At 50.5% G+C, this 11,745-nt stretch overlaps 1 protein-coding gene across 3 annotated transcripts; it reads right to left on the bottom strand.

The window, feature by feature from the left end:
- On the bottom strand, positions 1 to 11,349 carry LOC100548454 (ubiquitin-conjugating enzyme E2 D3-like). 3 transcript variants are annotated; one of them, XM_019620335.2, is made up of 5 exons: positions 10,383 to 11,349; positions 4,714 to 4,777; positions 424 to 455; positions 259 to 336; positions 1 to 170 (listed from the first exon to the last, which is right to left on the bottom strand). In XM_019620335.2, exons 1-5 carry the CDS (start codon positions 10,464 to 10,466, stop codon positions 21 to 23), a joined length of 408 nt encoding a protein of 135 aa, XP_019475880.1. In that variant the 5' UTR covers positions 10,467 to 11,349; the 3' UTR covers positions 1 to 20. The 3 variants fall into 3 exon arrangements, with proteins under 3 accessions (XP_019475880.1, XP_019475879.1, XP_010717107.1); XM_019620334.2 differs by lacking the exon at positions 10,383 to 11,349 and adding an exon at positions 9,501 to 10,339; XM_010718805.2 differs by lacking the exon at positions 10,383 to 11,349 and adding an exon at positions 9,427 to 9,504.
- Positions 11,350 to 11,745: the final 396 nt, after the last annotated feature.

The raw sequence follows: 11,745 nt of genomic DNA, 5'->3' as shown, positions 1-11,745 counted from the left end.
TTTTACATTCTAAACCTAGATCAGTAATTAGAGCAGAGTAAAATTAAGTGAGCATTGGAGGTACCTTTTGAAATAGTTAGTGCTGGGGACCACTGTGATCGTAGAATATCAAGACAAATGCTGCCATTACTGTTAATATTTGGATGATAGATTCTTGTTGTAAATGCAACCTGCAGAAGAAGGAAAATGTCAGTGTAGGCTCACAAATGTACATTACACCACATGGTAATGAACAGATCTACTGCACAAGACACTCACCTTAGGTGGTTTGAAGGGATAATCTGTTGGGAAGTGAATTGTCAAGAAAAATACTCCACCTTGATAGGGACTGTCATTCTGTTAAGGAAAAGGAAACGCTGCAGTTTGAGTTTTTACAAGAAGACTGGTCATAGAAACTATGAACATCAATTCTCTCATACTTACTGGTCCCATTATTGTAGCTTGCCAGTGGAACACTGAAAAAGAAAGAGATTTACTTTGGTTGGAGAAATTCAAGTAATGAATACTTAATGTCACGAGAAAGCAGTGCAGAAAGTCTATTTTAAAAACAAAACCTTCTGAGAAACTGCAAGGACACCAGCCAAAAAGCTGAACAGAGACAGGTGATGCACTCTGTATTTCATGTACTTTTGGTCCACGCTTTCAGAAATTGTTGTGGTAGCATACCTGTGCTGCACCCTGAAGGAAATCCCAGCACAAAAAGACCACAGAGTTTACTCACTGTTTCAGACCCGCCAAGTTTGAACATTCAATTAGGTAGTTTCCAATGAAAGCCTACCATTACCTGAATCAAAGCCCAGTTTCCAATAGCTGCACTGCCCTTTCAGAGTGAGTTACAGCAAAAGCACAGAGGAATTTCACTCCTTTCCTCAACGGGATCCCTCCTGTCTGGCTCCTCAGCTGAACCAAGGGTCAGCCTAAGCCTTGTGTATTCCACGTGTAAGGAGCCCACCTGCAGCCAGCAGTGTCCTGACCGGACATTGACCTTCAGCCTCCACAGAAGCACGAACATTTCATTAAGGCAACAGAAAGTAATACAAGTCATAGAAGAACTTCAGAATGAGTCTGCTCAACACTTGAGATCGGTGTGCCAGAATACTTTAGGTTAAATGGAAAAAAAATTAAGTCTCACTCATGTGCATCTGTCCAAGAGAACATCTTAATCTGGTAATACAGAAGGCTTGTGAAGAACGTCTTTATGCTGCAGAACATAAGGAAAATAATCAGTGCTGTTAATCTGTAATGAAGTTCCCCAACACGTACTTCAGGGTTCTTGCTTTCTCTTAACACCCCAAAGTTCATAGCACCCTAGTTTAACAAGTTATTTCTTAGGTATTACGGGAATCTTCCTCTGCCAGGATGTGGCTGCACCACGTCTTTAGAAGTGGGGAGCAGAACACAAGCTGACCCCAGTTGTACAAGGCACAGAAGTTGAAGCCATCTGCAGCTGCACACTTGTCGTGCAACCAGTGCCCTCAGCTTCCACCACCCCCCGGCCAAAAGGCAGCTGTGACACAGCAACACTGCATGCCCTGCTCCAGCATGGGTTGTTTTTAACTGCACACTGTACAGGCACTGCAAGCGAGTGAATGGAAAGAAAGAATGGAAAAAGGCAGAAACAGCCCTGCCAAGACTCAAGTACAAAAGCAGCTGGTTCAAGTAGCAGGTTCTGTAACAAAGGGTATTCCAGCTGCTGACAGCAGCTAGCAAGGAGAAACTACGTTCAGCTAGGCTCAGGAAATCAAGGCAATGCCTCGTTTTCAAACATGACATTCACCCATTTTAAAAGGTTCAGAGCGAGTCACTGATGGTAGCTGGAGGGGAGAAGGCTGGAACAAGAGGACAAAAGGATAGCAAAAAGACAGTGAGGAGTGCCACACCAAAGAACGCTGAAATTTTCACATGCATCAGCAGATGCTGGTTAAGAGTGACTCCAGCTATGCTGCAATATATATACAAATACTGGATGTTAACTTGAACACCTCTGCATGCTAGGAAGACCAACTGTGACACCTCATCACAGCCTTAGACCAGGAGAAGCCAGAATCATACTACAATCTGGTAATGTAATCCCAGCCCTATTTCCCAAACAGAGGATGGAGCCAAGCGGAGGATGACAAAACCACGTTATCCAAAGGGAAAACGCGTCCAGTCCCTACAGTTAACAAAGCAGAAGCAGCTTTTCCCATTGCAGAGTTAATGAAACACTGGGATGAGCTGCTGACACATGGAGACAGTTTACATCAACTGGACTAGGAAGATATCACTCTGAAAGCACAGCATGTTTTGAACTCTGAGAAACAACCTGACAAGGCAAGCCAGGCAGGCCTAGAGCACAGACAGCACCGTAAGAAAGGCACTGCTGTCACTGGTATTCAGTTACATCCACCAGAGGGTGAGCTCTCAACCGTGGAAGATTTTCAAGGATCTACCAGAAAGGTGACACAAAGACCTGAGTATTACTGCCAAAGCAGGAAAGCTTTGAAGTAGCCCTCAGCCACTCTGCTCAACTCACGTTACCTCCTCCTCCTCCAGACAGCCCTGATGTCTGACACGCTTCTGAAACAAAGTAGATCATTATGGCACAAGTCCAACTTGCAAGTTTGTGGGAAGAAAATCCTCAGGTTGGCTCTGCACCTTACTGAATCCCCTCCCACACACCTGCAAGCTTCTTAGAAATAGCATTCCTAAAGCAGGAAAGCGGCAGAATACCCACAGGTTTGTTAGTAGTGCTAGAAGCCCTCAGAACCAGGTACAGCTCCCACCTGCCTGAAGGCACTGCTAAGCAGTAATGCCTCCACAAAAAGAGAAGGAATCAGTCTTTTCATTCTCCAGTGAAGTGCTCTTTTTTAACCTAGTCTAAGACCTATGAATTTAAGTTTCTGTACACCGCAGAATTTCCAAATAGCTCAAAGGAGATTAACTGCTAAAACTGATCAGAATCATTCTCGTAAAAAGAACACCTATGAGCTCTCAGCACAGATGGAGGCCTCCCTTCTTAAACATTCCCTACTCCTACAAGCTTGGATGCTAGGCTGAGCACCAGCCTTGTCAGAGATGCTGCTGCACAGCTGGATGCACGCTGCTTAGTGAGCACCCAGTAACAGCTGAACTGTTCTTATGCAGCCTCTTTGACACGGCAGAGCCTCTACAAAAGCATCAACACATTGCCTTATCTCAGGCATTTTATGCTTTAAATACCCATGCATTTAATTCACACTCATATGGATTTTCCCCAGGGCAGGCTGAGAAGTTACAAAGCAAGAGGCGACCTTACAAGTGGTCCTGTCATTGCAGGCATCTTACTGACCCTGACCATCTAACCTGGGACCTAATGCTTAATGCTGTTACAAAAAAAAAAAGTTGCACTTTACCAAGAAGTCAGAAAAGTTAATGTAAGAAGGCTTGAGCAACTTGTGAAATGACTTTGGTTCAGTTTAAAAGCAAAGGCCTCTCACAAAACAAAAACAAAAACCACAACCCAACACCAAAGGCTGCAGCAGTGGCCAACAATTAAGCTCTGTTATTCACAGGTGATCACAGCAGCCAGGGACCACGATCCAGAACTACAATAAGAAAGATCCAAATGAAGCCTATTAAATCATGCAATGCATCTTGCCCTCTTCTAGGAGGAAACACGTGAGCAAGGTAACAGAAGATCTTACCACAAAGAAAAGAAGTGCAGAGGAAGGCTTTGAACAGTAACATCCTTCTTTCACACAGCTCTTTGAGCTTCAGAAAGGGCAGAGACGCCCAGATCACACACGTACCAGCAGAACTCAGAGCAGCTGGTGCCTGGGCCAGCAAGGCAGCCCCAGTACTCCCTCCCAGCACACTATTCCCTTCAGGGGACCTGGCAGAGCCACGTGCTTAGAGAACAGGTTTTAAGCATACCAGTACCATGCAATTTAAGGATCCTCTGCCTGCACTTCATCTCATAGCTAAGCACCCACATACAAGTGCAGTGACAAAGCTGTCCCCACAGCAAGACCTGCACATTCAGATTTTGCATACTCAGAAGCCCTGAAGGAGTATCAGATTGAGTCAAGCCCTGCCTAAAGGTCTCAACTTGTTTTTCAGTCCTTACACTGGCATACTCCATAGTGCAACAGCACAAACCAATTAAAAACAAACAGCTTTTTCAGGTGTTCCTGTAACTTAAGATCAAAAAATACTTTATAATTCAAGCTTCAATTCACTGATTAGTTTTCCTCCCATTCACATTTCACCATGCTACCTTCAAAGACTGTACATTACCTTTTTAGGAAATGCAGTGGTTGCTTTAAGTCCTGTGCAAAATATAGTTAACCGTGACCTTGGTGTACCACCACCCAGCGTTAGGAGCAGATTGCTTTACTTCCACAGGACCACGTGACTACACTATATATAATTTAGGTACCAAACAAGTTCAGACAGCTGTAGAAAACTGCACACTGGTTGGGCCAGAGTGGGACTGAAGCTCACTGCATGCTGACTGCACGTGTTGATATGAGAATGCCATAGCACCAGGAGAGGAAACAGAGCTCCCATGAAACAGACACAGGGTGATCCACAGGGATGGTATTACAGAACAGCACCAAGTGCCTGGCTGGTATGGGAACAGTCTCCAGTACTCCAGCCAAGGGCACAGCCAAGTTCTCCTTACGGAGGAACTAGGTGTCCTGTTTCAGAAGCACAGGGTCCACGCGTGCAGGCTGACAGTGGCATACTTACTGTCATCACCAACAGGCCCTGCTGAACACTGTGCTGGAGGATCACGTGCCAGGTCATTCAACTCCTAGAAAAACAAAAACAGGAACAGTTGTTTCATTCAATTTCAACACCACTCACGTTACTGCTACAAAAGCTGCTGGTGGCACTCGGGCTATTACTCCTGCTCTTTGTGGGAGTGCTGCTCATCAGCTGCATACATCAGTGAGGTGAGACCACAGGAACAGTACCACCACCAAGCTAACAGCCCAGGACACAAAGTCACTCCTGAAATCAACGCAACTTATTTGGTGCACACATCAGTTACCTCTCCTGGGTTTCCTGACACTCCGCTCGCACAACCCTCACTAAGTGACGGTGTCTATCAGGTTAATTTCACCTTCACTGAGAATAAAGCTTAGTACCTTGATTACACCCTGGATTTTTCCTGCATGGGACCGTGTCCAGGCCACAGAGCCAGGGCAGCTCCAGGCCAACAGCCCGCTGCCAGCCCTCCCCCCTCCTGCCCCATAACAGCTCCCAAGCTGCTCCCCCACAGCACTTTCACTTACTGCAGAACTCCACTTCCCCTGTTGTTTCATCAGACTAGAGGTGGTTGCACAGCAAAACACAAGGCCCTTGGTAACTAGCTCGAGTGCACAGACACAACCCCACGTTTCTGAAGTACCTGTATCAGCCAAGCCTCACTCAAGCAATCTCTGACAAGTTTCAATGTGCAGCTGCGTGACGTGAGCCAAACTACCCCAACCTTCAGCTTGGAGCAGACCTTCAGCTGGGCTCAAGGCCCACACCTACACACTGCCCACGAAGCTGGCACTGAACGACACGCACAAATGGAACAAGATCCCCAAATCCAACCCATCTGTGTTGCCCCATGCTCAGCCACTGAGCCCAACCCCCCGTGGACTTGCACTGAAACAGACACTGAGCATGCAGCACCTGCTGAAGCGGCTACGGCACACCTGAAGGTGGACAGCCCTCCAAGTGTCTCCATTAAATAAGAGGGAAGCCCTTCAGAGCTGCAATCAGCACAGAGCAGCCAATTTTAGCCCTGTGAGGATTCCCTTCTTCCTTCTCTGCTGAAACAGCAAAGAGATCCATAAAGCACTCACTCCCCGTCACCACACTTTACACCACCCACTGCACACCTGTTCTAAGTCCACAACATTAAATACATCGAGCTCCAACCCGAGCTACAGCACTCTGCTTCATCCCACAGCAGCGTGGACTGCGACATCATTCACAGAGAGCTGCTCTTAGAAACACAGCCCCTCTGAGAGCAGTGCCCTCAGTCCCAGTAAGCTCTGCTCCAGTCCCAGTAAGCCAGCAGCAGGCTGGGCAGCCAGCTCTGTGCCTTCCTGCTCAGCTGACAGGCACGTGCTGCCCAGCACACAGAGCGCAGCAGCTCTCTATGCACACACACACACTGTAAGTACAGGCATAAGAACTTAAAAGTGTAAATAAAAATTCAGGAGCATACCTCATTTTTCTAAGAGCCTGTAATAACTGTGTGAAGCACAGTAACTTCCGAATGCTATTGACCCTGATCTCCTGGAGAAGGCAATTTAATGCCACAGTACTCAGAATTCTAAACACATCCATTAGAAAAAAAGCACCTAAGCCTCTCCTCCGTATCAGCTGGCAACCTCTTCTCTTCCATTGCGCACACCTACAATGCAACAAGGCCACCCTGGGAAGGAATACCACTGCAAGAGCACAGCAGCACCTCACGTGGCCCCACTGCAGGCAGGGCTCACAGCAGCTACACAGCGTACTATTTCCTTCTCTTCAATTTTGAGTTCCAGGCAGAAGGCATACTTCAGGTTTGTATCTGTGCACAGTATCTCGCTGCAGAGAGGTGACTGGGTCACTGGTACAGCTCTCACTGCAGGCAGCATTTCAGGTTCTCCTTTACAAACTCACAGGTTGCAGCACCACAGACTGAAAGGCCTGTGTAAGTGATGCACAGACTCCTTGCACTTACAGAAGTTTTGAAACAACTTTTAAATTAAGCTCCTGCAACATAAAGCCCTGCAGCTGCTGTAGGGCAGGCAAAATAACAGTGGAAGAGCTGGACCTCCTCAGGACTCCTCTGGAGCACAAGCACTAGCTGCAGCACGGCACTACTCTTGCAGTCCCAACACTGCAGAGCGGTGGGGTTGGGAGGGCCCTTCCAGCACCCTAACCTCACCCCTGCCACGGGCTCAGTGCCCCCAGCAGCTCAGGCTGCCCAGGGCCCATCCATGGCCTGGGGCACCTCAGCTCTGGGCAGCAGTGCCTGAAATTTCCTCCTTGTGCCTGAGCTAAGTTCTCCTCTCTCTTAGTTGAGAGCCACCACCACACTTGCTGATACAGACGAGAGGTGCTCCGGCTCCCCAAGCACCCTGGTGGCCTCTCCCAAGCTCACTCCCACAGCTCCACATCTCTCTCGTGCCAGGCCCCGGGGCTGAACGCTGCGCTGGGGAAGGACGGTCCTCATAAAAGGGGACAGCCCCCTTCTTCATCCTGCTGCAGCCCAGGACACAGCTGCCTTCCTGGCTGCCAGCACACGGCTGGCTCACCGCTCCCCCCCACCAGCCCCTCCCCACAGGGCTGCTCAGGCCATCAGCACTCAGTCTGGGACGGGGAACGGCCCCCATCCAGGAGCAGCACCCTGCATTTGGCCTGGATCAACCTCAGGAGGGTCACATGAGGCCACCTCCCCAGTTCCCCTGGGTGTCACCCACCCTCTTCCTCCACCGTCAGCTGCACCACACAGCTGGCTGTCCCTGCCTGCTTGCTGAAGCTGCACTTGCTCTGCCACCCATTATCACAGCACGGGGCTTCCTAGCAGGGCACAGATACCACACTTCACACAGCTTTCTCTTCAAGCTGCTCACGTACTAGCCAGACTTCTATCAGTCCCTTAACAGACTTGCAGGGCCAAGTTTAAAAACAGGAATGATGGTTACATGCAGCTACACCTGGCCACACACAAAGCAGAGCATCCAGAAGGTTACCTTGCCTTTTAGAAGCTGTTGGAGCAGTTCACAAGGCAGAGCACCCACCTACCCAAGGCTTGGTTCCCAGATGTTACTGAGGGACAGAAGAAACATTGTCTTAAATCTGAGCTAATTACCCAGGTGTTCATATGAAACTAACTTCTCACAGACAGAAGACTGCACTGCAGTTTGGTATCAGCTGCAAAGCTGACATCACCACCTATCAGACCCTGAGCTGCACGGCCTGCTGTATCCCCCCCCCGTCCCAGAAAGGCTCCGTGGTCACTGACCAGGTCTTGACAGCACTGCTATCAAACCAGCACCTGGAGGAAGCTGCAGGTGGTTATCAGTTGAGTTTCTGGTGCAGAAGGCTTTGCTCCAGGAATGTAAAAGCAAACGACCAGGCAGCCTTCAGGCAAGTTCCAGCTGAGGCTTTTGGCTGCTAGGAGCCCGCCTCCAAGAGCAGCAGGACAGCGAGCTGCAGAGCTGCTTTCTCCTCCACAGGAGCCAGGCCCACTGCTGAGGACCGTACCACCCCTCAGATCTAACTTAAAAGTCTCAATTGGCCCCTCAGCAAAAGCAAGGAACCGAAGGCACGACGCGCTGCAAAGCAAAGTTCAAGTACCTTGCCCAAAGAGAAGTCGTACGAAACTACACCTGGGAAGTAGGTATTCCAGTAAAGCTAAGGCCTTGCACAAGAAACTGACACTTCGGCTCCAAAAACAGCTCTACTTGCGCTCGAGCTCCCAGCAGAAAGCACAGCCCCACCCGGCGCCCCAGGAAAGCGTTTCAGAAAAGATGCAGTGTGTAACACAGCCTGCCTGACTGCACCAAAGCCTCGCAAAGCACCCGAGTGAGGAGGGGGCACAGCAGTGAGCCTGCAGCCCAGCTCAGAGCCACCACCTGCCGCCCTGCCCCCCCTTCCAGCAGCTGGCCCACGGCACTTGGAGTGCAGCTGAATCAGGGACTCCACAAGCAGCACAAGAATTTTCAAAAAACAGGAGCGCTCCAAGTTCCAGCTTCAAGTTTAACCCTGTCCACGTCCCAAGTTTTAATTCGTTTATTTGTAAACTCCAGAGGCGTTTGCTGCAGATGTGTGAGTTCGCTTCCCCAGACAACGAGCCCCACGCTGCCCATCTGCTGCGTGGCAGGGAGGCCCTGGCCAGCAGGCAAGGCCAGGCTTAAGGATTCTGTTCTGACTGCGGCAGAAGCAGCGGCACCAAGCAGCCGGCCGAGTGAGAGGACAGCTGCTGTCCTGGGGCAGCTCCTCAAACACACTCCAACGCATCAGACAGGACTCCAAACAGTCAAAGATTACGCAAAGCCGTGGTCCCTCCTCCTTACTCCAGTTCGAGCTGCTTTCAGAAGCTCTAATTGACTCACAGACCACATCATTAGCTTGATTGTAAGCCTTATTTTCACTTACAGCAGCAGCAACCTGACAGCAAAATAAGCTTTTAATCTGTCTTCGGCAAGAATCTTCGCCCAAAGCCCCCAAATCCCTCAGTGACAGGCAGCCGAGGACTGTGTCATAAAACTGTGATTTAATTCACCAAAAAGGAACTTGGAGCCATTCAACCACGATTTCCTGGCAGCTTTCAACAGATCGCTGCCAAGCAATACGTAACAGGGCCAATGACCAATAGCACTGCCTGCCAGCAACCTGCACAGGTCCACACGTGTGGAAGGGGCAGCAAGGCCCCACCCTGCCCTACAGCACAGCTCCTGCACTTACCTGACACGAAGGCAGCACGCAGGGCAGGCTGTGCGGCACGCAGCCCTGGCACCGTTTGTCAAGGCAGCACTCACCCAGGCTCCGGCATCCAACCGTGGGTTCCAAAGGCACTTTTGGCCTACAAGACTCTGCAATTCCAAAATATCTCCCACTCTAAGGCTGCTTCTTCCTAACAACAGAAACGCTTTACTCTTCAGAAGGATTTTAATCCTTCTCCTTTCACAGAATCTGCCTTTCTGGGGCATGGAATGGCTTAGATCCACTGGCCTTCTTGACTTCTTACAACTTGCACATGAGACGGCACGCAGTTCAGTGAGCAGCGTAAGAAAAGCCAAGCTTAACGAAACACACACAGCCTGCCAGGGAACGCGCTGTGAGCGAGCTGTGATGTAACCATCAGTCACCTTTCATCTTCTTTCAAAGCCTCAACAGCAAGAACACCAAAGCAGCACATAACTTCCTCTTGGTGCAGGAACCGAATGCTGCAGAGGCCAGGTGCCAGGCAGGAGCCGAGCAGCAGCTCCGGAGGAGTAAGCCAGCATCCCCAGCACAGCTCCTCATCCCCTGCTCCCTCACTGCAGGCCCACCAAGCTCCCTCCTAGGGGAGCCCACAGAGGAGGAAGTTCACCTTCCCCTTGCTCTCCCACTCCAGGCAGCGCCCTGCTTGCTTGGCTACGAGGGTAGGGATGTGGCTGAACCCCAAATGCTGCAGCTGAAGTCCTGAAACGAGCACCATTTGTTATGGTCTCCAGCATCACCCCTTCCCTAGCCCTGTATGTCTTCACATTCCTTCTAAGAGATAATGATGATCAAATATACAAGTTATAGTAAACTGCTACTCCCACACTTCATGGCTACTTTGGCCACCATGACTGCACGCATCCCAGTTTGCCCAAAACTAAGCACTTCTAAAACCTGGAGCTCCTTCCTGGCGAAATCTGAGTGCCAGTCCACACCTTGGGAGAATTAAGAGTACTGCAGGAACACCACAAGCAGCAACTTGAGAGCAGCTCCTCCATGTGTGATCCTCCCAGCAGCATCAGCTCAGAGAACAGCTGCAGAGCTGGCACAGCAGCTCCAGGCCGAGACAGCCTGTCAGCCCCACATCTGGCAGCACCTCCACGCTGACAGCAAGACTTCTGGTCAGATGGCAGACAGCTTTGGGCTCTACCCCACTTCCAGCCCAGAGGGGCTCAGTGTGCCAGACACCACTTTGTGCAACAGCAGCTCCAGGGCATCAGAGGTTTGTTCACTCCCGGGATTTGCTGCTTGTTCCTGAAGTTCTCATCCCTGTGTTGTCCAAAAACTCTGCAGAAAGCCTCATGCATGGTCTGGTCTGTGGTAGGGAATAAAATCCAAAGCACCAAGCATAAACACCAGATGCAGACATGTACACTGGTGTATCAAGACTCATAGTATCCTCCAAAAATGCCTAAACAGCAGCTTTCCTTTCTATTGCTTCTTCATACACAAGCCTGCTGGGATTACTTCCACTTAATCCATGCTCCACAGCCTTTTGTTCCTGTCACCAGGTGCAAGAGCAGAGGCTGGAGCCACTGATCAGGACAGGGCCAACACTGCTGCAGCTCCTGCAGACAGGACAACAGGAGGTGGGACGGGCAGTCCCACACAGCTCAGCACAGCCCAGGTGGGAGCAGACACTGGTAGGCAGCTCAACGAGGCACCACAGCACTCCTCCACCTGCAGCCCAACTCCAGCTAACTCTCAGAGCACCCAGGCTGCCAGATGAGCAGCTGGGCACCCCATCACAGCCCTAACTGAAGCTCTTGGTTTGCAGCACCATTTCCACTGCACCGCTCAGCACTGCGCCGAGCTTTGTGCACCACTTCTCACTGCCTCCCCACTTGTGAGGGCCCTGCAATCCAACGCAGCCCATCTTGCCTCAGGTTTCTCACCTCCGAGGACCAATGCAAACAGCCCACCCATGAGCAACCAACGCTCACCAAGGGACGGCACTCTCCATTTCTCCTGCTGAAGCACGAGCAGCAAGCAAAGCAAGCACTGTTTCAAAGAAGGAGCTCTGCTGATCTGCCAGGCGGCCCCGAAGCAGGCACAGCACCCCGCACTCACAGCTCTGTCCAGGCACTCCCGGCGCTGTCCCGGACCAACACTACCCGTCCAGCCTCGGCAGCAGAGGCTTCCAGAACGACCGGGGAGCTGCACGGGAAGCGGCCTCGATCAGCTCCCGCGCCGCGTTAAGTGACCGAAAGCGTCAGATCGGACCGATGCTGAACTGGAACGCCGCTCGCTTACGTAACCGGTTACCGTGCGACTTCCAGTAACTAAAATTACAGCGGA

This window comes from Meleagris gallopavo, chromosome 15 (genome assembly GCF_000146605.3).
Source record: "Meleagris gallopavo isolate NT-WF06-2002-E0010 breed Aviagen turkey brand Nicholas breeding stock chromosome 15, Turkey_5.1, whole genome shotgun sequence".
Lineage (NCBI taxonomy): Eukaryota > Metazoa > Chordata > Aves > Galliformes > Phasianidae > Meleagris > Meleagris gallopavo.
This window is presented reverse-complemented; position numbering and strand designations above follow the sequence as displayed.